General features: G+C 42.3%; 1 protein-coding gene across 4 annotated transcripts; it reads right to left on the bottom strand.

Annotated features, from left to right (window-relative positions):
• Positions 1-128: 128 nt before the first annotated feature.
• On the bottom strand, positions 129-25,329 carry kidins220b (kinase D-interacting substrate 220b). Of its 4 annotated transcripts, XM_084031032.1 has the most exons (30): positions 25,174-25,329; positions 21,763-21,920; positions 21,482-21,580; positions 21,146-21,244; positions 19,540-19,638; positions 19,145-19,246; positions 18,927-19,025; positions 17,994-18,191; positions 17,553-17,651; positions 17,318-17,416; positions 16,159-16,257; positions 15,769-15,946; positions 15,519-15,683; positions 15,233-15,412; positions 14,411-14,576; positions 14,076-14,227; positions 13,663-13,952; positions 13,301-13,441; positions 11,500-11,737; positions 10,714-10,802; positions 10,350-10,494; positions 9,986-10,148; positions 9,546-9,724; positions 8,628-8,863; positions 7,598-7,720; positions 6,815-6,844; positions 5,056-5,193; positions 4,878-4,976; positions 3,082-3,303; positions 129-2,989 (listed from the first exon to the last, which is right to left on the bottom strand). In XM_084031032.1, exons 2-30 carry the CDS (start codon positions 21,892-21,894, stop codon positions 1,814-1,816), a joined length of 5,235 nt encoding a protein of 1,744 aa, XP_083887158.1. In that variant the 5' UTR covers positions 21,895-21,920; positions 25,174-25,329; the 3' UTR covers positions 129-1,813. The 4 variants fall into 4 exon arrangements, with proteins under 4 accessions (XP_083887158.1, XP_083887159.1, XP_083887160.1 ...); XM_084031033.1 differs by lacking the exon at positions 6,815-6,844 and having other exon boundaries at positions 130-2,989; positions 25,174-25,328; XM_084031034.1 differs by lacking the exon at positions 7,598-7,720 and having other exon boundaries at positions 133-2,989; positions 25,174-25,328.
• Positions 25,330-27,073: the final 1,744 nt, after the last annotated feature.

Consider the following 27,073-nt stretch of genomic DNA (forward strand, 5'->3'; position numbering starts at 1 on the left):
CATCGCACTCTCATATAATATTATGTTGCAACTTTCTGTTTGTAGTTTTATTATAATGATTCATATTTTATAATCTCATCATGTTTACGTGTATTCTTAAAAGTAAAAACCACAATATTTCCCTCAGAAATAAAGTAAAGTACAAGTTCCTTAAAGTAGTATTGTGAGTACTATGATAACACTACTTTTACTTCAGTAAAAGTTGTGAATACGTAACAGCAGAATATTTAAACAGGAACGATAAAAGAATCAGAAAGAATCAGCGTTCAACATCCAGATTTAATTAGTTTGAGTTGACAACAGATGAAATAGTTCAGACGATGAAGTCGATGAAGACGATGAAGATGACGGAGATGACGAAGAGCACTGAGACAACGACACTGAAAACATCAACATGCAGCTTCACAACATCGAAACAGATCTGAGATCTGATGCTGAGCTTAAAGATTAGTGATCAGTAATCTGAATCGTTCTGATCAGTTACTTGTTGAACTTGAGGCGCCCGAACGATACGTTTCATTTATCATCTTAGACATTTAATATTTCATATTATTTAAAGAGGCAATAAGTCATCTGAAGCTTCATAAATTATCTATCAAATCAACTAATTATCAATGTTTTGATGGTTTAATTGAAAACACGTCTTGCCAAAATATATGATTTACTAAAGTGTCAGATCAAAAAAGGACGAACCATTAATGGATTCTTAAAGTTTTCTTTCATCGGATCAAACTTCAGAATAAAAGCCTCCTTCAGTATCATTGATCACTGATTAGTTCTTTTAGCTCACAGTTGAAATAAAACACTGTAAACTGATACAAGTTAATATTATTATTATTATTATTATTATTATTAATAATAATAAAAATAATACTGATTATTAGTGATTAACTGAATTTTAATTTAGCATTTTTCATTTATTTAGTTTTCCTTTTCAAAAGTTAGAATAACATTATGATGAGATTCATGATGAACATTAATATTCACTCAAAGTCAATACAAATATTGCTTATTGACATCAGGGCCAATCCGAATTAAATATAGCAGCATAAACACATCTCACTGAATCATGTTTTGAAATCATTTTACAGCCGGTCGTTGAAAATCAGTGTCTGTGAACAGAAATGCTGCTCAGAAACGATTCCTTTTAATAGAAGCACGAATGTTTCATCATTTTATCTCCTGTCATTTCATTTTTAGTGTCACGGCAACTTGTTTAGTTTATTCTCGTCAGAGATCACAACAACAACAACATGCAACGTCTTCTACTGACAGCTGAGATCATGCAGCAAACAAGCACTGAACTACAAGAACACACCAAAACCACGAATCCACCAGCAGCCGACAATCAGCTGACACAACGACTCGTCAAACTGTTTCATGCCTCATCAGAAGCGGGTTTCCAGGGCTTCGTATTGGGACGCGTTAACTTTAATTGATCAATGGAAGTAAGAGAGATTCTAAACGACTTGGTTTTAATGCTACGTGTGATCGGCCCACTACGGCTAGAACACTGTCTGCAGACGGAGATGTCTGAGCTGGTCACTAGCAGCTAACAGTGCTAACTTGGGGGGGGGGGGGTCTTCTATCACGCATGATGCGTATCCAATGAAGAATCCTACTGGTTTTGTTACAGCATCAGCATTTGTGAAACGATATCAGGCCTACCCGTTTCAGACGAGTTGGGATTTAAATGTAAAGCTCCTGATTGGTTCAGAAGGTTGCTGTGGCTCCTGGTGGACGCTCAGTGCTCTCTTAATGTTCACGGGTCACAACAAGGTCACGATGAGGTCACGATGAGGTCATGATGTGGTCACAGGATGCTCTCCCGCTCCTCGCCGAAGGTGACGGTGTCGGAAGACACGGCACAGATCTCCGGCGGGTCTCCAGGTTTCAGGCCCCTCTTCAGGTGAACCACTCGGACGTTCTCGTTGTTCGGGCCCGGCCTGGTGGCGGTGGAGGAGGCGGAGCTCAGGGAGATGATGACATCGCTGGAGGAGGAGGATGGGTTGGAGGAGGTGGAGTCCTCTGCAGGCGGGTGAGGCCGGTTGCCCTGCTGGGCGTTGGCGTTGTTGTTGAGCGTCACGTTGCTCGGCGTGCGGTTCAGGTTGAAAGACTTGGATGAGGGCCAGCTCTCCTCCGGGCTGCTGGCCAGCAGGCTGCACTGGTCCTCGGAGCAGATGGACATGCGGGCCACGGCCGGGTCCTGGAGGCCGCTGAGGCTGCTGGGAAGGCCTCGCTTCCTGGCCAGGGTCTCCTCGTCCAGCTCTATCAGGTTGGCCCTCTCCAGCTGGGACAGGTCCGCCTCCTCGTCCTGCAGTGAGTGGTTGGGTGAACTCTCATTGGACCGCACGCCGGAGTCCGACGAGTCCTTCTTGTCCAACATGGCGTCTGACAGGTAGTCCTTCCCCTTCAGTGCCAGGGAGCCGCCGGGAAGTTTGGGGTCGACCACCTTCTTGCCGTCTTTAAGCAGAGGAGCGTTATCGGACTCCTCAGACTCCTCGTCATCACTCGTCAGCTTCTGGTAGCGCAGCCCACCGCCGGCCTTCAGCTTCAGGTCGGCGGCGCCCTGGAACAGCCCCACTCTCTCGGCCGAGGTCTTGCGGGTCAGCAGGGACTTGGAGGACCCGTGTTCCCCCTTCTCGTCCTCCTCTGTGATGGGGTCCAGCGCATCGCCATTGGAGGCGAAGTCGGTGTTGTCCGCCGCCGGTTTGCCACCGCTCCTCTTGTTGAAGGACTTGCGTCCGTCCTGCTCGCCGCCGTCTTTGCTCTTGTCTTCTGATGATGATGTCATGAACTGACCCGGCTGCGGTTGGATGGGCCTCTCTCCTCCTCCGTTGCCGCCCATCTCCACCTGAGCCATCTGGGCGATGTACTCCTGGTAGGCGGTGCGGTACTCGTCCTGCTGCTTGTCCGTCAGCCTGCCAATGTCGTTGGAGGACTCCTGGGAGTTCAGGCTGGTCATGCTGGAGGTGCGGTGAGCGGCACCCTGAACACAGACACCACAGAAGAAGACTTTCAGAGACGAAATATATAGATATGGATGTATATGTATATATAATTTGTTTTATTCTAGCTTACCATCCAGGGCATCTGTCCATGTCTCTGAGGGTCCTCCAGTCCCACGGTGCTCAGCTCCTCGAAGCTCAGGTTGAAGCTGTACATCGGAGACACGTCCGTGCCGGCGTGTGGCGGAGCCGCCGCTCGCCGGCCCACCTCGGTGTGACAGCCCACCACGCTGCCTTGCTCACTGGCCGTTTCCTCGTGCAGCACCTGACTCTCTATGTGACGCATGTCCAGAACCTGCAGGAGACAGATGAGTTGACTCCTGACACATCTGGAGGGTCTGAATATGCACGTCTGTATCTATTGTAACAGCTGTACTTTTAGTAAATACTTCAAACATGTTCAAGGTTAAAGGTTTCTAAAGAAGAAGACCACACGATGCAAGTGAACGCTCGAGAAATGCCAGAGATTACTAAAGTCATTTAAACATTTGAAGATGTCAGCTTTGGGAAAATGTTATGGGATATTATGTTATTTGACTAATTCAACATATTTCAACAAATCCCACCAGACGAGCTGTATCGGAGGAAAACAATGGTTTTCTATTAAGTTTTACAGGTGACACATTTCTAGCAAGGCGTCTGGGTTTGATCAGCCCCTAACAAGGAATCTGTCGGCACCTGAGGTCCAGAAGATCAAGAATTACTCCCAATCCTAACATTGTTTCCTTGACCTTCAGCAAAACCGTTATGAGGTCAAGAAAGAGAATTCATGAGGAAAAGATGGCCGCGGCGCTCAGAGAAACCGACTGCATCCATGGTCCCATTAATGACACCATGGATGACTGACAGCTGATGACAGCTCATCTTACACTTCTTGTGTGATGTCATGCAGGTTGTATAAAGAGCTGGTGTTGAAGGAGACTTCCAGCAGCTCCTCCTTCCTGCTGCTGTCACACTTCATCATCAACAGACCAACACGGATGATCTCTCTTGTACAGTATCAATATAACCAATGTGTAATGACGTGAATTCTACATATTTATATTTGACTTTGTTACTTGTTTATTATTTATTAACGCATTACTTTTTAAACTGGCACTTCTCTGATTGAACTATCTATCCCACTTACAGCTTTAAATATGGTTTAAATAGGGTTTTAAATATGCTGCACCCTTTGCCTGGACCTCCTTCCAGAAGGACTTTGATATGATCTTGAAGGACCTTGAATTTAAATCATTTGGACAATGGATGTGTATTTAATCTTGTGTCTTGCTACTTGTATGTCTTTGTATGCTGGTTCTGACTTGTGCTGTTGCCTTCTTGGCCAGGTCACCCTTGTGAAAGAGATCTTCGATCTCAATGGGCTTTTACCTGGTTAAATAAAGGTTAAAAAAAAACAGCTGGGGCACTGTAAATGTCCCCCATGGGACAAATATATATGATCTTGTCTTAAATGTGGACAGCCAGGTCACAAATATTACCTAATTTTCATTTTCAAATGAATGTCGGCTTCAAGTCACAAGACTTTCTATGATAAATTAAGTTATCAATTGTTACGGAGCGATCTGATGCACCATATCCATTTTTCCCCAACATTATTCCCATAGTATTTGACTATATGAAAATATTTGTTAAATATGTCACAGCTGCATATAGCTTGTTTTCCTGAACGGCCGAATGGTGCGTTGCTTTAAATGTTGCACAAGGAATTGCGGGGTGGCATTATCGCTTCATTTGGTAAAGGTCGGTTCAGTGTTTCTGCTCAAACAGATAAGAAAGGAAGCATTGAAGCACCTTTCCACCTCATTTAGAGGATTCATCCAGCTCTTATCTTGGCATTCCACTCAGCCAGGAACATCGCAGACTCACCGTGGCTCTGAACAGCTGCCAGTCTCCGAAGTTCATGCTCATCTCCTTCTTCAGCTCGTCGATGTTACACTGAGACAGGACTCTGCCGTTAACGTTGGCCTAAAACAAAAAGACATTTGGTCTCATTGAACCGTTTCCTTCCTCACACAGACCTGCTGAGCACACGGACGACACTCACCTTCCTGATGGTGGCGCTGTAGTGTCCCATCATGCTCTGGTCGATGCCTTCAATCAGCCGCACGCGCTCACAGACGGCCTCGGTCGCCATGGAGCTGAGGAGGACGGACGGAGCGGCCGACACCACAGAGGCCGGACCCTGTACGCAAACACGCAGGTTTGAGTCCCAGGGAACTACAGTTAAATGTTTAAAAAACTACAACACACAGGAAGTCACAGTGAACACACGTCAGTGATCAGTTTCTATTCGACACACAAGGAGACTTATTGTTAAACAACACGTTGGTGTTAAAACAGGAAGTGTCACACAGCAATCTAACGGTTGATTCAAGCTAAAGCTAATCAATCATTTTTATTTCACACTGAAGTTCTTTTCTTCTGCTTTCATGGCTTCTTCAGGAAATGAAGTCGTGAGTGTGAGATGTTTAATGACCTGATGAAACTGAGGTTTGTTATTATTATTGGAAGACTCTGTTAATAATGCTTTCATCAGTATTTGGCATGTAAATCTGGAAACGTCTGACTATTTATAATTTTTTTCTAAGAGAGTTGTATGAAAGGAATGTTAAAATGTCAGTCAAACTAATACAATAATAGATGACAGAACACGCGACTTAACATTTGTTTTCATATTGATGAATAATGTTAAAATGCAAAAATCTATTCATTAAAAAATGAACATGGTATGATATCACTTTAAGACTGTTTTCTGTAAAACAGGGAGACGGAGAGGCTTCCAGAACAAAAACACACACACAAAAAAAAAAAGAACTGGAAAATAAGAGTTATTGATGACAGCAACTAACTCAACAGTAAGGCACTGATAAATGGTTTTCTGGGGTCAGTTAATCATAAGAGTCCATATGTCACATCATTTGGTCCGGGGCCAAGATAACATCTTCTCTGAAGTCTGGTGCCTCTCCGTCGCTGTAAGCCCTGTGGATCAAGACCTGACTGAACCTCGTACACCAGATCTCCAGTAACATGCGGTCCAGCTAATTGTGCATCGTTGGGTAACCATGAAGACGACCTGGTCCTCTTATCTGGTTACTGATGAAGGTCCTAATCTCAGCAGTATTATTTAACACTCGCCTGTGAATATTGAAAGACACGATGCATCGCTGCCTGTGTTAAAGTGTCAAATACACTCTGATGCTTTCATCAATGCTTCCTCCAGATAGTTCCAGCTATTGCAGTCAAGATCAAGATGGCTCTCCCTATATGACATATTATAATTTCATAGCTTTTTTATCTCGAGATAATGAGAAGAAATGAGCTTTGTTATAATGGCACTCAAAAAAGTAAAATATGTTGTTTTTTTTATTATTAGTATTTGTCTAGAGCGCCATTGAAGCCTTTTTATCCATGTTTCAGACAGTGTGGAAACAGGGAGAGAGAGGGAGAAGACATGCGGGAAATGTGTCCCGGGCGGGAGTCGAACCCAGGACCACCGCGTCGGACGTTGAGCCTCTGTAAATAGGGCGGCTGACCTAACCACTGCACCTCCGGCCGCCCCAAAAAGTCAAATCTGTTTATATTTCTCGAAGGAAGGTACTGTTTTAATACCGTCAAATACAACTGAGGACAAAGTAACAACAGTTAACAGATGTAGGAGGGCACAGCAAACATGTCAACAACTACTCTACTGGGGCTACAAGCTAGTCCAGGCAAGGTGCATGCTGGGAGTTGTAGTAGGTAGAGGGAGTTAGTCTAAACAGGCAAAGAGGGAAGGAAGTTAGGAGTCAGGGCGAGTTCAATACCTGCTTCCTTTTTAAAGATGAAACCTTATACTGCAAACAGACAGACAGACAGACAGACAGACAGACAGACAGACAGACAGACAGACAGGTGAGGAATGAAACACCTGGAAAACACAGATGACTGACAGAAAAGTGGAAATGTTTTCTGACGATATTGTATCCGACTGATTTCGGTTTCAGAGCATCAGTAGAAGAAGAACAAACAGGAAAAAAATCAACTTGTACATTCAAAGTTTCCAAAACCTACACAGCCCCACACACCACAGAAGAAGAGAGGACAGGTGGAGTCCAGCGTCATCAACAGCAGAAGAAGAAAACATGGAAACTAAAAGCAGGTGATGTTGAGGAACAAATGTATGAGAGTTCATTTATGATGGGAAATAAATGCAATGAAAAAATAGACAAAATAATAAATAATAATCAAATAATAATAAAAAAAAATACACTGGGGGTGTACAATGAGATACTGAGTCAAAGGTTTTTTTGTAGCTCATTATTTGAGCCAAAATTATATGATTATTAGTTAAAATGCCAGATTTGGAAGACCTGGTTTATCTGAAACCATTATTAAATGTGATCAGTTGTTCTCACCATTTTTAAAGTAAGTTTGCACGTCACGTTACCTCAGTCTTGGAGGGAGTATTCAATTGGTTGTAGTATGCAGCCTCACCACTAGATGTCACTAAATCATGTACTCTTGTCTTTGTTTTAAATGACACACTTTTCCTTTGAGAACATGAGTGGTATTAATGAATTCAGGTTCCAGGTGTTGGTTGTACTCACAGGTGCAGCTGTGACGTCCCGACTGAAGGAGTGTTTGGGTGGTGGACGTGGATGGAGGTATGATGGGTAGGTGGAGGCCATGAGTGGCCGTGGCAGCTGGTAAAGGTGATGGGGGAAATATGGCTGGAGGGAAGGGGTGGGGGGCAGAAAACCCAAATAATGTTGAAGGAGATGATTTGACTTTAATCAACAAGAAGGAGGCAAATTAAAAAACAGTCGAATCAAACAGTGAATCATTGCTGACATTAGGAAAATAAGAATAATTTAACCTGATTACTAATTGACTTTGGAAACATCGTACATTTGTTGAAATTCACTTTTTAATAGTGGACTTCCTTCAATCTTACTTTAAATAAAAGCCATCTTGGCTGCAGCGGAATTAAACCAGCTGAGAGGACTAATGCCAAATGTGTTACATCAATGACATGAATTTTGCCTATTCGTTTCAATGGCGTTGTGTCACTGAGTTTTGTTGTGAACACACTATCAGACCATAAACCCATACAGGGTCATGCTCCCCTAGCAAATGGTGATCTCCATCTATGAAGAATTTTGTGTTCCAGTAAACAATTAAATCATCAACAAGTGTATCCATATGAATGGTGATGACACGGAGGAACAGTCACACCCGAAAGCAAATGAGCAGGGACCCCGTTCAAATGGCAAAGTACTAAGTCCATGACGAGGTCACGGTGAGGTAAAACTCCGAAAGCCACCCAGAGACGTCAGGCAAATCATTGCCAAATGGAGTGTGGCATTCTTTTCACACAGCCCTACATTACCCGTCGTACTAGTATGTATTATTGAAATCAAGATCCAGCTGTTTGTAAATGACAGCAGCAACACTAATGACAGCAGAGATTCACTAAATAAATTAAAACTGAAGCATAAAATGAACACAAATGACAGAAGGTGAAGTGGGAAATCTGCTGTGACATCACAGCCAATCAGGTGACTGGCTGGGGAGTCAGGGACCATATAAAAGATACCTGTCCATGTGAATGATGAGGCAGGTGGAGCCTGGACTCACCCTGTTGTAGAAGGGGTGCTGTGGTCCGGCCATGCCGCTGTAGTAGCTGCTGTGAGGCTGCGGGGACACCACGCCCCCCCCTGGCTGGTTGAAGGGCCCGCTGAAAGAGGCGGAGGGAGAACACGCCGACGACACCTGACTGTACATCGATGTGGGGCGGGGCTGGGCCTCCTGCAGGGGGATGGGAGGATACGTGACCCCGCCCATATTCATCTGCTCCCGAGCAGCACGAACATCTGGATCAGAGAGAGAACACATCAGGATCAGAGAGAGAGAAAACATCTGGATCAGAGAGAGAGGGAAAACATCTGGATCAGAGAGAGCGAGAGAAAACATCTGGACCAGAGTGAGAGAGATAATCCATCAGGATCAGAGAGAGAGAGAGAACATCTGGATCAGAGAGAGAGAATGCATCAGGATCAGAGAGAGAGAGGGAAAACATCTGGATCAGAGAGAGAACACATCAGGATCAGAGAGAGAGAAAACATCTAGATCAGAGAGATAACACATCAGGATCAGAGAGAGAGAAAACATCTGGATGAGAGAGAAAACATCTGGATCGGAGAGAGAGACAGAAAACATCAGGATCAGAGAGAGAGAGAAAACATCTGGATCAGAGAGAAAAAATGAAACATCTGGATCGGAGCGAGAGAGAGAGAGAGAGAACACATGGATCAAAGACAGGGAAAACATCTGTGTCAGAGAGAGAACATGTGGATTAGGAGAGAGAGAGAGAGAGAGAGAGAGAGAGAGAGAGAGAGAGAGAGAGAGAGAGAGAGAGAGAGAGAGAGAGAGGAATTCTGTATGAGAGAGAAAACATCTGTGTCAGAGAGACATAATGACATAATGACCTCCCTCAGTGTGGAGCAGTAGTATCAGTAGTAGTTGTAGTAGTAGTCTCAGTAGTAGTGGTATTACCTGCTATGATCTCCCTCAGTTTGGGGTCCAGGTTGACGGTGCAGGGCAGGAAAGTCCGGATGTCTCTGGCCGTGAGGACAGGCGTCCGTGAGGACAGAAAGACCTCGAAGCTCCGAACGTCTCCGTCGATCTCTAGCAGAGGCTCCACGTCTTTGGTGGTTGGGATGTTCTTCGACACTCTGAGAGCAGAAGCAGAAGAAACGGTGATGTGTGACTGCTGCTGGACTGTTCATCTACTCAGTAAGGTCACATGACTTGTTTCAGGATCATCCAGTTGAATCGTATCTGTAGTCCAGTTATCTCACTCCCATTATCTTACATCCAATGACAGGAAGGCTTTTTCTTTGTTTAATGATCTCACTTCACATGAAAGGAAGCACTTTTCATCACAAAATCAGGTGAAGAATGTAAAACCGGCAATAACGAGTGTGACCTCTGACCTCTCGTAGATGGTCTTGAGTGTGGCCTGGTCAGGGACTCCGTCGGTCTCCTCCAGGTACAGGATGAGCCAGGACGTCCTGTAGGGCCATTGCTCCGTCAGGTTGATCCATGACGCCAGGCGGTCCCAGTTAAAGGTGATCTGATTGGCTCTCAGCAGGCGACCTGCATAGCAAGAACACACATGTTATGTTTGCATCTGGCTTGGGATTGGATGACGTCACTCATCGAAGAAAACAGAAAAACAGAAATCCCTTAGTATATTATTTACATATATAATTATACAACAGCCAGTCTGAAGGTCTGAAGTCACTGTAACATCCATTCTGTTGATCTGTTTAATAATGTCTGATATTGACCGATCACCTGTGACGGAAACGATGTTGAGCAGCCTCCTCATCGTCTGCGGGCTGATGTCACTGAACCAATCCTCCGTCACCATCAGCTTCGTCAGGTCGAAGGACATCTGGCGAGTCACCGAGCGCTGCACCTGCCGCCGGCGGTACGTGTCCTAAACACACAGGTCACATGATCACACAGGCTGGTTAACATCCATCCATCCCAAAGCATTTCAAAGTTCAAAGCGTCATTGGACAACTGCAAAGGAATCTTTGAATGTAAAAAAAAGCAACAGCTATGACAGCATATGTCAATATGTCATCTAAACGTGCACATTAATACAATAATAATACATGTAACTGACTGGGACTGGTGAGTCCTACACACTCACCCTGCGGTTCAGTGTCGTCTTGCTGCCAAACTTGGTTAATTCTCCCAAACTGTGCTGAGACAGTTTCCTGTCCAACTCCTCATGCCAACCTGTAGACAGACAGAGAGATGGACAGACAGGAAGACGAGCAAATAGAGATGGACAGACAGGAAGACGAGCAGAGAGAGATGGACAGACAGGAAGACGAGCAAAGAGAGATGGACAGACAGGAAGACGAGCAGAGAGAGATGGACAGACAGGAAGACGAGCAAAGAGAGATGGACAGACAGGAAGACGAGCAAAGAGAGATGGACAGACAGGAAGACGAGCAAAGAGAGATGGACAGACAGGAAGACGAGCAAAGAGAGATGGACAGACAGGAAGAGGGGCAAAGAGAGATGGACAGACAGGAAGAGGAGCAAAGAGAGATGGGCAGACAGGAAGAGGGGCAAAGAGAGATAGACAGACAGGAAGAGGAGCAAAGAGAGATGGACAGACAGGAAGAGGGGCAAAGAGAGATGGACAGACAGGAAGAGGGGCAAAGAGAGATGGACAGACAGGAAGACAAACAAACACACACACACACAGACAGACAGACAGACCGACAGACAGACAGACAGAAAAAGAGAAGGACAGATATTGTGTTATTGTTTTGAGTAAAAGTACTCACTCTGAAGTCAAATGGGCTCTTTAGTTGTTACATTATTAACTATTTTAATATAAGATCACTACTATTATTGGTACTGTAACAAAACAACCATGTCACATGCTCCCAGTGGAAAAGTTATTCTATATCGCCATGGCTACCGTCAGTGTTGGCGGCGTCCCCGTTGGCCGGCGCAGCAGCACACATCTTCCTGGCGCTCGACAGTCCTCTGCTGTTGAGGAAGACGGGCAGGTGGACGATGTTCCTCATGTAGTCGTGTCCGTTGATGTTGGAGTCTCTGAGGACGCTGTTCAGGTTCTGGTTGATGGCCTTGATGATGATGTGAGGGTCGCTGGCAAAGATGGAGATGAAGGGGCCTTTGGAGAACAAGACCCGAACCTGCAGGACCAACACAGACACTCTGATCCTCTGCCGATTGGGCTGAACTGATTCCAGGAAATAGTCACAACCTCAAAGCTTCAGGAGGAGGAGGAGGAGGAGGAGGAGATGAACAAGAAGGAGAGGAGGAAGGAGGAAAAGAAGGAGGATAAGAAGAGGAAGGAGGAGGAAAAGAAGCACACTGCAAAAATGGAATTTCAAGAAAGTAAAAAAAGCCTTGTATCAAGAAAATAAGTCTTATTTTTTGTCCAAAAAGAATATTAATCTTGTCAAGCAAGTTTTGCATTAGAAAAAATATCTCATTTTAAGAAAGTATGCCTTACTTTTTCTTGATAAGATATTCCTGCTAATTTTGAGCTAGAATGAACCAGAAAAAGAGTATAAAAATGTTTTACGATCAAACCCAGCGGGGCACCAAGATTATTTGCCTTATTTTAAGAGTAAGACCATTTGCACAACATCTCAATTCAAGAATGCCATGAAACAAGGACAAAAGTTTTTATTATTAATATTTTCATTTTCATTACAGGAGAGTTGCTTGGTGAGATTGAAAACCATATGGGATATTATGCTGCAAACCAGCTGCAACATGATGTTTAGTTGCTATGCTGCTACAATAACTGATGTATTATTATTTTGATAGTGAGGTTCAAATCAAAACTGGCTTTTCAATCTGTTTGATTATGATGGATCTGGAATGCAGAAGTGCCCTTTTTTTTTTGGATGTTGAATTGAGCAATTGTATTGCAAAGTTAATAAAAAAAATTAACTGGGGCGGTCGGTGGCGCAGTGGATAAGGCAGCCGCCCCATGTACGGAGGCTCAGCCGGTGGCGCAGTGGATAAGGCAGCCGCCCCATGTTCAGAGGCTCAGCCTCGACGCGGAGATCAGTGGTTCGACTCCCGGCCCGGCAATCTCCTTCGTGCATGTCGTCCCCCTCTATCTCCCCTTTCCACACTGTCTCTCTCATAATAAAAATAAAAAAAGGTTGCATGGCACTCCAGCCATAAAAAAAAAAAAAAAAACTGAGAATGTTGTGGTATCTTGATTTAAGACATCACTTTTATATTTGTTATGCTGTTTTAAGAAATTATGTCTTATTTTAACTACTTTTATGCTCATTATCAATCCCAGATTAAGGTGTAATTTCTTAAATTAGTAAAGAGACTTAAATTCTAATTTTGAGTAATTTAATCTTGAATTAGTGTTTTTTTCATTGCTTGTTTTAGAAGAATTTGGATTAGTTTAAGATTTTCTGTCTAGTTTAAAGTCTCATTTTAGTCTTTCGGAGCTAAGAAATTTGGGCTTATTTTAAGAATTGCTTGTCAAGCAAAAAAAGCTTACCCCATTGGCAGATTTTTTTGCTTGATACAAGATAATTTGATTGAATATGAGAATATTTTACTTCTTTCTAGAAGGGCTGTTTTTGCAGTGCAGAAGAGAAAAAGAAAGAGAGGAAGGAGGGGGAGGAGCCGAAGAAGAGTAAGAGAAGAAGAATGAGAAAGAGAAGAAGGAGGAGCAGCAGCAGAAGGAGGAGGAGGAGATGAAAGGTGCATTGTCTCACCGTGTCGAGCATCTGCAGAACTTTGTCCTGTTCGCAGGAGTCCAGTCCGTCAATGACGACCGCCAGCCTCGTCTGATGTTGTGTGAAGCCGTCGATGGTCTTTGCCATCTTCGCCATCAGCTCCACCTCCGTCTTCAGCACCTGCAGGACGACCCGTTATACCACGTATCATCGTATACATCAAACAATGTATTCTGACTTTGGTGCATCACAACATATCGGGTATGGAACTGATCTGCAGTTCAAGAGGAGACCAGATGTTTCTATGGATGTCTAATGACACGTTGGAATTAAAAATACAAAAAAATCTGAGTGACTTCTGGTCCTGAGTAAAACAGCAGCCTGGTCCTTTAAAGCCTCACCTTCATGAAGCCCTCGCTCTTCAGCTTGTGCATCCTGTTTGCAGCGCTGTGGAGCCTCTTCCTCTGAGAGTTAAGCACCGAGTCGCTGACCTGCCACCAGGTCCTGCAGTTCAGGAGCAGAGCCAGACCCACCACGCTGCCGATGGAGATCAGCATGCCGTTCACCGTGTGGTTCTCCCCGTCCACCTTAAACACGGCCAGCAGCGCCATGCCGGTCAGCAGGCAGGCCAGCACCAGCACGAAGATGATGAAGGACGGGATGCAGCATGTCTTCTTCCACTTCCTCTTACCTGAGACGCAACCAGAGAAGAAAAAGGTAGAGATTAGCTACTCTGTGTGTGTGTGTGTGTGTGTGTGTGTGTGTGTGTGTGTGTGTGTGTACGTGTGTGTGTGTGTGTGTGTGTGTGTGTCACCTTGCGTCTCCTCAGTCTTGAACACTCTGAACAGGCGTGTGGCGAGGAAGCCGAACTCTCTCTCGCAGGCGTCGGACAGTGTGGCGATCATCTCGGCCATCGAGGTTTCTCCCCCGACGCTCGACAGGCGGTTGTAGTCTGTGAACAGGAACCTGCAGGGGAGACATGATGACATCAGCGTGACATCACATCCACTGGTGATGGATCTGTATCATGTCTTATCTTCTGAAGAAATGACGTTGTAATCATGTTTATTTCTAGAGATAATGAGGAAACAGGAGACGGTTGTGTTGTTTCCCCTCTGAACTTGTCTTCCCAGGCGTGATCGGTGTTACCTGACAGGCAGCGCTCTGGTGCTCTGCTCCGGCAGCTCTGGTGGGTTCACGAACATCAGCCTCAGCAGCAGCTCCAGATACCCGATGTGACGGGCCAGACGGGTGCTGAGCAGCCACGCCCAGTTCCAGCTCTCCCCTTCCCGACGGCCACCGAAGTACACCACCACTGAAAAAAACACAAACCAGTACTGAATGGAGGCAGTAAACACTTTATTTAACACCACGAGGACAGAGAAAGTCGTCACTCAGTTATAAGAGGTCGTATTCAGAGGTAGAAGTAGTCAGATCATTTATTGCAGTAATAGTACTCATACATACCACAGTGTAGAAATACTAAAATTCAAGTAAACATGAACATATTCACATCAAAATATACTCAAAAGTACAAAAAGTACTCATCATACTAAATACTATATAAAAGAGGAGATATAAGGAGTAGTAGAAAGATGAGCAGATCGATCCGTGGCTCCTCCAGTCCACATGTGTGGCGAGATCGTGAACCCTGAAGGCTGTGTCATCGGTGTGGGAATGTGCTTAGCTAGATCCTGATGGGCAGTGGTCAAAAGGACTAGAAAAGCGCTAAATAAATACAGTCCATTTACCATAAGGCATTTAATTACTTTATATAATGCTGTTGGAATCAAATAATAATACACATCCATTTGTTGGTTGCTCTATAAATATATTGTGTTAATAATCTGAATCTGTAAAGTACCTAAAGCTGTCAGATAAATGGAGTGCAGTAAAAAGGACAATATTTTCTCTGAGACGTAGAGGAGGAGAAGTAAGAAGGAAATGGAAAGTAATGAGAGAATATCTGACCGAAGAAGAGGTAGAGCAGAGCCAGCAGGCTGAGGGAGACGGCCATGGCCAGTTTGGGGTCGATGGTGAAGCCGAGGACGACGGCGACGGAGCCGCAGAGCAGCAGAGACAGAATGACGACGAGCCAGGAGAACTGAAACAAGGGCTCGATCTGCTGGCCAGCAAACGTCTTCATCTCATCTGAGGAGGAGGAGGAGGAACATTAACCTGTATTTACAGTATAGTATTATGTCGGCATATATTTGATGTATATTATGTGTATAGGTATAAATGTGTGTGGACACACCCTCCAGCTTCTTGAGCAGGAAGGACTTGCCGCTGCCCCACTGGGCGTACAGTCCCACACAGATGGGGGGCTGCATGGTGGGTTCACTCAGGATGTCAGCCAGCGCAGAGCTGTACAGGTCATAACCCAACATGTCTCCGTCGGTCTCTGTGGGGGACAGGTGACCTGCAGGGGACACACGTCCAACAAAATTCAGCTTTTAAAAAAACACATTTCTATCGTTGGTTTTTCATGTTTGAGAAGAACGTACGAGCTCCAAAGATCTGTGTGAGGATGCTCTTCTGGTGGCTGCAGTCAATGTTGTACGGCGTCTCCCCGCCCTTGTTGGGTCGGTACAGCAGGCGGCCATCTTTGGGGTTCCTGAGGAGGAGCTCAGCCAGGCGGCGGCTCCGCCCACGGATGGCGATGTGGAGGGGCGTGTCTCCTTTCTGGGAAAACAGGAAGTGCACAGGTAAAACTGTTGATCCCTTCCAACAGGAAGACGTTTCATCCAAATGTAGAGAGAAAAAAACAAAATCTTCAGAAGAAAATGGATTAACATAAAAATGCTTTCATTCTGGAGGTCAAACCGCCTCTGAAGCTTTATGTTATATTAATAGATGCTAAATTCTGATGTTGATGGAGTCTTTACTGTTCTCACCTTGTCAACAGCTGACACTTTGGCTCCTTTATCCAGCAGCAGCTCCACAATCTCTATGTTCCTCATCTTGGTGGCTTTGATCAGAGGCGTCTCACCGTCCTGAGACAGGAAACAGGAAACAACGTCACAACATCTGCTTCCAAACACGAAGGTCCTTGAAGGGTTGGTATATGATTAATCCAAGCAGTTCCTGAGTGCTAATAATCTCTCTCATCAGTGTTTCCACTACTATGTTAAAGGCATGCCAGGAAAGCAAAATAAAATGTTTCACCTCCCAAAAAAAGCAATTATTCGGGATGCACCGATACCGGGTACACATGTACTTGTACTCATAAAACTACTGCAACACAACGGCGCCGACACCACTGCAGCGACGTGGTGTTAACCTCTCACCATGGAGCCTAATAACCAGCTGCAACCATAACCTGATGCACAAACATGTTAAATCATCATTTATCAGCAGCTGCAGTATGAAGCTAACAGACGTCTAGTGAGTCTCCATCACATCACTTCATGTTGTCAGCTGTGTGTCTGCTGAGAGAATCTGTCAGATGTTAGCACGCAACGTTAGCACGCAACGTGAGCGAGGGGAGAGAGAGAGCATGGCGTGAGTACGAAGTCAGCAGTAACATTACAGGGTGAATGTAGCAGTGCATTGTGGGTAGATGAATAAATGCTACGAGACACACTGAGTTCCCGTGTCTGAACAATAATCAGCAGTAACACGTGTGTGATGGTATTAGTTTCAGGACAAAAACATTGATGTGTGAGATCTGGCAAACAATCTGAATTGATGTTCAAGGTTTAAATTGACTGTCAGTGTATAACAGGGTTGCATAACAAATTCAGTTTGTAGTCGCCTGTTTTCTGCATAAGAACAATATAAACACACAGAAAGCTAAACTATATTATCTGGTGAAGGGTGCAGGATGATGTCTGGTGGTTCATCAGCTAATCCCTGTGTATCTCTTCCCAGAATGCAGCAGGGTTTTGTGCTCTGTGCAGCCACCATTTGTCACCAATATCACTGATGCTGGTAGCCGGTACCAGGGATGTTCTGGTGGTTTTCTAAAGTCCCCCTCTTCTGGGCCCTGAACACTGCATGCAAGCTTCTTAATACTTATTCAGGTGAGTGTTGAGGTGAGTGTTGAGGTCTCACCTTGGTGCAGTTCTCAGTGTCGGGGTTACACTGCAGGATGTCTCTCACCATGGTGGCGTTTCCTTTCTCCACAGCCCAGTACAGAGCCGTTTTATTGTCCTGGAAAAAACATCAGAGCGACTTAAGTGTACTTCAATTACTACCAGTACTTTCAGTAAGATTATTTTTATTATTACGATTATTATTATTATTATTATTATCATTATTATTATTATCATTAGTTTTATGTTCTCACCTGTCCTCTAATGTCGATATCGGCATATTTATGCAGCAGAGCTCTGACAATCTCCACATGACCCCCCCTCACTGCTCCGATCAGCACTGTGTCCCCGCTCTGAAACACACACACACACACACACACGCACACACACACACATACACACATACACACACACACACACACACACACGCCAGTAAAGTTGGTTATTAATCATGTACATCACCATTCCTGAGCGTTTGAAGGATGAGCCTGTTTAGTGTCAGTGTATAATTTCCTGTTGTGTGGTGAAAGTTTGATTGTGGCACATCTCTGGTGAACACTTTTACATTTTAGAAGTGTTTCTGTGAGCGGCACCGCCCCCTGCTGGCTGTAAGACTGTACAGGTTGTCATATATGTCTTCAAACAGCTGGACTTCATCACATCTGCTGACACAGATTTCTGTTACATGGTCTCACCCGGTCTGGGATGTTGACGTATGTCCCGGCGTCCAGCAGGTCCTGGACGATCTCCGTGTAGCCCTCCTTGGCGGCGATCATCAGCGCCGTGTTCCCGTCTTTGTCGGTCATGTTGACGTTGGGGTTTCTCTTCAGCAACTCCTTCACCACCTCGGTGTAGCCGCCCTTCACCGCCACGATCAGAGCCGTCATGGAGTTCTGAGGACGACACACATCATCAGAATAGAATATAAATAATAACTAGAAAGCACTGTGGTATGAATCAGTGTGAGTATGATTTATAGACGTTGGTACCAATATTATGAGTAAAGAAATAACAACAGTATTAAAGTACTAATAAGAGTTAAGACCGAATGTACCAACATGTCTGGATGTCTGAGACACACAAGGTGTTTATCAATCAATTTTATTATCAATCAGAGGTAACTACAATGTTTATTTATGGCTTTGAAACATATGGGTAGTACTACTGCAGTTATAGTACTAATATTGCAGCACAGTACTACACTGTACTGATACTGCAGTATATTCATACATGGTAATTTATCACATCTCTAGAATGTAGAATTCATATTGATACTACAGTATATTACTACACAGTACAGTAATACACAGTACTAATACTGCAGTATAGTACTACACAGTACAGTGCACAGTACTACTACTGCACAACAGTAATACACAGTATAGTACCAGGATTACTAACACTTAAGTACAGTACTACACCGTAATGACACTTAATAAAATATACTATAAAGTAGTGATACTACATTATAGTACCACACACGTACATAGATCTGATACTGCAGCATTAGTAGTTTAAAGTACTCATACTTCAGTGATAATTCTGTGTAGTAGTAGTAGTAGCAATGTGTAATAGTGTATAGTAGTATTAGTAGTAATTCTGGTAGTAGTTGAAGGCTGTGGTCGTACCGCCCCCTCCTGGTCGACGTCGGCTCCGTTCTCCAGCAGGTGCATCACACAGTCAAAGTGTCCTTTCCTGGACGCCCAGATCAGAGGAGTGGTCCCATACTGTCTCACACACACACACACACACACACACACACACACACATACAGAGGGAATGTATTGATTGTTGATTCTGGACTGTGTGTTAGATCATGTTGTGCGGTGCTTCAGAGGATCTTCACCTTGTCAGAACAGTTGACTTTGGCTCCGTTCTGCAGCAGCACTTTGACGATGTCAGCGTGTCCTCGACCTGCGGCCCAGATGATCGGATACACACTGTACTGCTGTTAGACGGACAAAGGGAAAGACAGACTAGTTAGCTACCTAGCATGCTAATTCCCACATGTTTAATGCTACAGTTACAGAACATGAAAAGCCCCACCTGAACTGTTGGGCTTGGTCTACATTACTTCAACATGAAGCTGGACTTCTACTTCAGGTTTTTAGTATGCTGACTATTCTTGTACCGGACTGCATTATATTCAGATTTGTTTATAATATTCTGACCTCCTCATGTACGTTAACATTGTAAACTTCATAAACGTAGACATCGTATTGAGTTTCCATATGGTGTTACCTGTCCTGTAGTGTTGGGGTTTCCTCCGTTCTCCAGCAGCAGCTCGGTGACCTCCACACGACCTTTGTAAGCCGCCCACATCAGAGCCGTCCAGCCACCCTGACACACAGGATCAAATGAATACGTTTACTATAACGTTGTGTCTATAGAGTAGTGTTTCATATTGTTTTATTTGAAAATACAACATCCACTTCCTGTTTGTCTACCAATTGAAAGGTTTTTAACCTTTCCTTGTTAAATACTGAATATGTTCAATAAACAATTCATCATTTAGTTTAAAACCAGAGTAAATGAGACCCAATTGTGAGGTCTGCATGTAACAATATCTGCTGCGTTCCAAATCAGAAAGTGTTCTCTTTACTTGTAGTACATAGAAGTAGTAGAGACATTGAACTGTGAACATGTTGTCACAGTTCAACAGGAACCTCTGGCGCTCGGATGGCTGGCTAGTTAGCTAGGAGGCTAGTTAACTTGTTAGTGCAGCAGCTAGATAGCTAGGAGGCTAGTTAACTTGTTAGTGCAGCAGCTAGTTAGCTAGGAGGCTAGTTAACTTGTTAGTGCAGCAGCTAGATAGCTAGGAGGCTAGTTAACTTGTTAGTGCAGCAGCTAGTTAGCTAGGAGGCTAGTTAACTTGTTAGTGCAGCAGCTAGTGAGCTAAGAGGCTAGTTAACTTGTTAGTGCAGTAGCTAGTTAGCTAGGTATCTTGTCCTTCTTCAGAGTGGCAGAAAGTGAGGTGGAGGGCCCATACTCTAATTTCCCAGCTTGGGATCAATAAAGTATATCTATCTATCTATCTATCTATCTATCTATCTATCTATCTATCTATCTATCTATCTATCTATCTATCTATCTATCTATCTATATTAAACCCAGCACTGCTGCTGTTCACCAGCCTGCTGCTCAGCTCATTTTCTGTCCCGAATGTCATTCAACAACAATTAGCAAGCTAGCTCACTAGCCAGCTTTCTGCTAGTGAGCTAGCTTGCTTATTCCACTCCTTTAATGTGCACTTGTTACAGAAAATGAGCCAAACAAAGGTGTCAATCATCTGACAACGCCACTGTTGTTTGACTGAAACATTAAGTAGTTAAATGTTCCTCCTGTAGTCTGTCTCTCTCTGCTTCTCAACGTTACTACTCCACTGTGTCATGCCATATGTTGGTTTACTTCATACAGGAGTGGCCTGCTACAAAGGTCGCTATGGTAACAGTACACATAAAAATGGCAGCTGCTCTGGCCATCCTGCGACGTTGATTTGAATGTGAATGTCCCTCCTGCTCCTACTTTGTTTCTATGAGGTGCCCTTACAAAAGACATACTGTTGAATGTGGTATGCAACTGGGACAAAGGTCATAAAATGCCACCTTTAACTTTTCCTCTTGCTCGAAGGATTGTGGGTCAGAATAGCCAGAAAAGCATGTTGATCAATGATGACTGAGACCAGAACCAGCAGGACATCCTGGTATTTTTTGACAGAATGCATTTGACATACTACTGTATATATCTGGCCACACCCCAGATCATTTCATTTATGGTAAACCAAGGTAAATGTGACACTGCTATTGTTGACTACATGTCCCATGAGCGGTTTGGTGTGTTGTCGCACCATGTCTCTGTGCTCAATGTAGGCGCTGTTCTCCAGCAGCTCCTTCACCACGTCCACATGACCTTCTTTAGCTGCACAGATCAGAGCCGACCAGCAGTCCTGACAGAGAGAGAGAGAGAGAGAGAGATGTGGTGTTACCATGGAAACAAGCCTGTCTCCTAGCAACCGCAGCATCCCAGGTGAAGGACTTCAGAGAAGAGAGCAGAGAGGGAGCTGAGAGGTATTTTAAAATAAATTATGCAAATTGTTTATAAGAGCAAACACAGATACTGAATCATCAAAGTAAAATGCAATCATATTTTCACACAGCGGCAGGAGTGCGTTTGATTCACTCACCACGTCGTCCAGGTTGACGTTGGCTCCTCTCCTGATGAGCTCCTGGATGATCTCGAGACTGCCCTGCTCCGCCGCCAGCATGAGAGGAGTCTGACCATTCTGTCAACAAGTAAACGCAACAAACATATTAGTAAACAGGCTTTTAGACGATAGTTGGAGCGTTTACATTCTAATTGTAAATCAACGTTGGAGTGTTGCGCGGCTTTCGGCATGGCTGTTCATTCATGTGTATTTGTGCATGCATTAAGAGGTGTAATAACAAGATGTTGAAGTGTACATACGTCGCTGCGGCCGTCCACCTCCTTGAAGCGGTCCAGGTGAGCTTTGAGGGCAGCCAGGTTCTCCTCCTCCACGTAGCTGAACAGGTTCTGGATGGCCAGAGTGGTCATCTTGATGGACGTGGTGGTGTCCATGTCTGCTGTCTGTTACTGGTCCACTACTGATAGGAGACAGTGTGGCAACGCGTCAGTACACAAACACACACAGTGACATGTCCTTCATGGTCCTGCTGGTCTGAGCTGGATCACACGCTGCAGGTGTGGAATCTTCAGAATCAAAATGTAGTGTGAAGTATTTTAATGATGAAGTCGTATAAATTGATCCTTCACAAATATACGAGCAAGATGTGTTCAAACATCCTGGAAAATCTTCAGCAATAACATGCTTGGTATCACTGTTAAAAAGAAATTCAGAGCTTTCTAATGCACCTGAACGCTACTCGCATCAAAACACGCAAAACATTGCATTCAAACTTCATAGTTTTGCATTGATCTGCCTGTATACCATGGAGATCTTCAGTCATATGAATATTGATCAATATGTATTGTGTTTATTTCTGTGTCAATGTTGAATGAATACTCTCAGTAAACAGTGAACATGTAGAGAGCAAACATGGCCAAAGGACTGAGATCACCTCCGTTTATCTTATAAATTGTGTCACAAATGTTGTGTTTTAGTGTAATTTCATCACATGTATAGTTAGAGTTGAAGTAAAGAGTAGAAGACATGCAGTTGCATCGTTGTCTATCGGATCATGATTTTAATGACGATATTGCATTTTCATTTTATATGCGGTGAAGATATGCATTTGATATTTTCCTTAACTGCTTCTCCATTTTCTCATGACTAAATATAGTTTAGTTTACTTACAATAAATTCCTATTCCTTCGCTTATTACCATTTAAATGACAAATGTGCAAATAAATATTTATGACATTTCAGATCCACACAGTCTGATTGAAGTCTGATCTTTAACACTTTAAAGTCACAGCCCTACACTGACCTTAGAACAGCGTGCACATCGCTGGACGGCTGATAGCACTTCAATAAACTTGCTGTTGAAGGAGCTGCTGACATGGTCTCTCATTTTACTGTCGTCATGGAAACAGTCTCCTCACACAGCAACATTATCACCAAAGCTTCCCAAAGGTCCATCTTTGTGAACATTTGGTCATATTTAAGAACAATTATTATTAAGACAGGTTTATTTTACATCTACTCTGTATATTCACTCCTCCCATTTGAATGATGTATCTACCTCAGCATGTTAAACTGATACGTATCCAATTAATAGCATACAATTTAAGAAACTCTTAAATAAGAGAGAATAGATGGAGCCATAAAATACAAATGTAACCAACAGCAGGCTAAAGTAGAGAGTAAGACAAGCTGGATATTTGTTTCTGGCGTTTATTCATGTCAATATTGATGGAGAGAGATATGATATGTTGGATTTTATAGATTTGTTCACTAGTTGTCACTGAACCAAACCGTTATGTCTTCATGAGAATTCTGGTGCCTTTTGCCATTTTCTGACTTTTATTTCCAAGTCCAATTACATGGAGGACTGAAGCTGCCAAAATTAAACATCAATCAATCAATGACGAAATAAATTGATGAATGAATTCATGTGCCATTAACTATTCTAAAAATAATAATAATAAAATAGTTCCAGCTCTATTCAAGAACTTGTCTGTTGATGTGAAAACATCTAATCCATAGAATATAAAGAAAATGATATAGAAATAAAGAAAAATATAAATAAATACATAGGCCTTCAAAATGAATAAACAAATTTTAAAAATGTTTAGTAAAAAAATAAACACAAAAATAAACAAATGTGCGTTAAAATGGATAAAAAGGAAAATTTAATAGAAAATAAAATCATACAAAAGATTACTTAAAAAAACATTAAAATAGAAGTATCTATTTATGCCACATTTGTCAATTAAGTACTGCTTGTATTCATTGTTAATATTTTGTATTATTACAATAATTATTTTTTTAAAACGAGAAATGTATTTATTTATATTTGGACTGTTAGATCTTTTTTTCTCATTGTGAGCTTTTGAGTCCTGAGAGCAGCTGTACAGTGATTCTGATAAAGACCTTTATTATTGGTTATTGATTAGTGTTCAGTGAAATAACGCAGGCCTCAGGTCAGTCTGTTACATTATTACCACTCCAGACATCTTCACTCAAGAGAATAGCCTTTTATTATCAGATACTGTGATATAATATCATTTAAAGTATAAGGAATTCAAATATTACGGAGCAGTTTAAGATGACATTGCGCTGTTACAATACATAGACTTATTAATTAATCCATACATATGTATATATGTCCATTCTATATATACTAATGTCTATTGTTTATTCTTCCATTTAATTAATCGTACAATATGACTAATTATTATAATTATGTATGTATAAATGTTCTTATTTTATAGTCAGTAGTGTGTTGTTTTAATTGTGTAAAATGCAGTCAGTAGCAGAGAAAGAAGCTACATTCTACCCTAGTATATTAATATACTCTATATTGACATGTTATCCCATTCAGTCTGCATATCTGCTTCTGATCCTTGTTTGACTTATTTTAAATGATGTTGAAGTGATTTTTATCATTTTAACGGTAATTATTGTTTGGTAGTTTAGATGAGAAATATAACTCCATATAATGTATATATTTATGTAAACACTCCAATCTTTAAAATAACCCTGCAGTTATTTTTAAAGATAATTAAATATAATCACATTCAATTTATATATTTATGTAAATAATAGGAACACTTATTTTAAACATTATTCATTGTAACTTTATTTAATTATATATTTATGTAAATAATAGGAACACTTCTATAATTTTAAACATTATTAAATATAACTACATTTAATTATATAATATTTACATAATAGGAACACTCCAGTAATTTTAAAGATTTTTGAGAGCGATTATTTTCATTGATATTCAAATACAGAGACATGGTGACGTTCACTAGAGCAAAGTCTGTTGGGATCAATAATTAATGTAATAACCATATCATTGGCCTGTTTACAAATGACATATTACCAAAATATGAACATCGAATTAGTTGACATGTACACAGTGTTAATGTTTATTATGACCAATAACTGTTGTAATAACACTGCAGTAACCTGAATAACCTTCATGCTGTCGAACCGGATCCACTGATTTAGCGACCGCAGTCATTCAGACACGAACAATACGACCATTAAACGAAACTGTGTATAATCAAACCATCTGTTTATTCATGGCCACAAACACAACATAAAACGGTTAACGTTATTCTCATTTTTTTCTGATCGATTCAGCGACAACTGTCAATCAAATATTCATCGATGACAGGGGATGATGCTGACGGTAATAACGAAAGGAAAATAACTGTACTTACCTTCAGAAGAGAATTAAATTGGGTTCAAGCGGTCCGGGTTCGAGTCCAGGCGGGTTTCGGTTCCGGCTGTAGGGCGGGTCTGTCTGCGTTTCCTCGGCCTGTGTTCGGATGACAGCCTGAGCTCATTCTCCATCCCGAACAACAGCAGCCATCTTGATCAGTAAAACAACCAACACAGCCCGACGCTGCGTCAAGAGAGCCAAAATGAGACCGGCATTTCCGATTACAGCTATCAAAATAAGAGCATACCCAGGGACCACACTTAAGTTAGCAAATGGACAACACAACCAGCTTTACTTTGAAGGACGGAAGCTGACAAAATAAAAAAATAATGAGTGATAATGATAAATAAATGAATATGCCATTAAATGTACTAAAAACGATATTAAAAAATAAATGGAGGCATTAATCAATTGATGAACTATGATATAGCAGCATATACAATCATATTTCCGTTTTAATTTACTGCCTTATTTACTTACCTTTGTACTGCATCCCTATTTAAATGTCCCTTTCATGTTTATATTATTTGGCATTCATTTATGTATTGAAAATGTATCCAATCAATTTAAAAATTCAATGTATTCAAATTTGTAAACATACCTATACATTTATTGATGTTGTATTTTCTTTATATTCTTTGGATTAGATGCTTCCACATCTGACACATTCTTCTGTAAAGAGAATAGAGCTGAAACAATTGTATTATGTCTGGTGCATTAAATGCCATATTAATTGATCTATACATTTATTATTTTGGATTTTGACAGCTTCCATGGTCCATATTTTACTATATCACGCTGAATATTTTTTTTATGTATTTTACTTCACTTACTCATCTAACCAATATGTAGACTGTGCTATGATGTGACTTATTTTAAAGGTGTTATTGTACAACAGAGAATACATAAATGTTTGTTCTGACTGCAAGACAATAAGGAAACAACTTTCAAAATGCTCATTTTCGAGCTTGTTTTTTTATTATTTAAAATGGGATAGTGACTATGGAGGACCTGAGAAGAAAAGAAAAAAACCTTAGGCGGAAGACAAAAACTTTACTATATAACAACAGTACTAATGAAAGCTGAAACAGTGACCCCATCCTGAACAACTGGCATTAAAATGAAATACCCCACATTTAAATGTATATTGTAAATTGTATATTGTAAATCTGGCTCAGTATGGGGTTCTGCATCTAAACAGCACCATTAAAATGGCTGGCTCAAAGAGGGAAGAGGCAAAAACCGGATATTTCACCTCTTCAGCATGGGGCTACACATAAATCTATCTGGATCAATCGGATCACAGTCCTGCCACACAGCTACCAGGCCTCAGACAAAGAGGCACTAATTGCCCTCATCTGTCCTCATAAAGGTGAGGAGCTCTCTAACCCTACATACCTGGGCGGTGCTCCAAATCTAAATGCCAGCCCTATAGAGCTCTGGGTGACCACAGACCTCTACGATATGTTTTGTCTCCGATTCAGTGACAACAGAAGAATCTCAACACTGATTGGTTTTGCATCAGAGAGTCATTTGCACTGCTTCATTTGCGTCTTACCCATGTCATGTAATCTGCAATTAAACACATTGACCACTCATGGTCCAGTCATATACTCGGTTTCAGTCTTGTTTACTCGTTAAATGATCATGGAAAACAGTGCAATGTCATTACACTTTTTCTATTCTATGGAGTGAACAAATGCAAATATTTGTAGCCTTGTACTTAATATATTGTGTCCAAGATTCAGAAGGTTGTATCAAAATATTTTATTACATTACATACATGAATACATCAATGATACATACAATCTATGGACACTGTCATCCAACTCCACCCAAAGTCACACTTATTTGATTGGTTAGTCAATCATAGTGGCCTACATATCATCAGTGAATTG

The sequence above is a fragment of the Eutrigla gurnardus genome (genome assembly GCF_963514095.1).
Source record: "Eutrigla gurnardus genome assembly, chromosome: 16".
Taxonomy (NCBI): domain Eukaryota; kingdom Metazoa; phylum Chordata; class Actinopteri; order Perciformes; family Triglidae; genus Eutrigla; species Eutrigla gurnardus.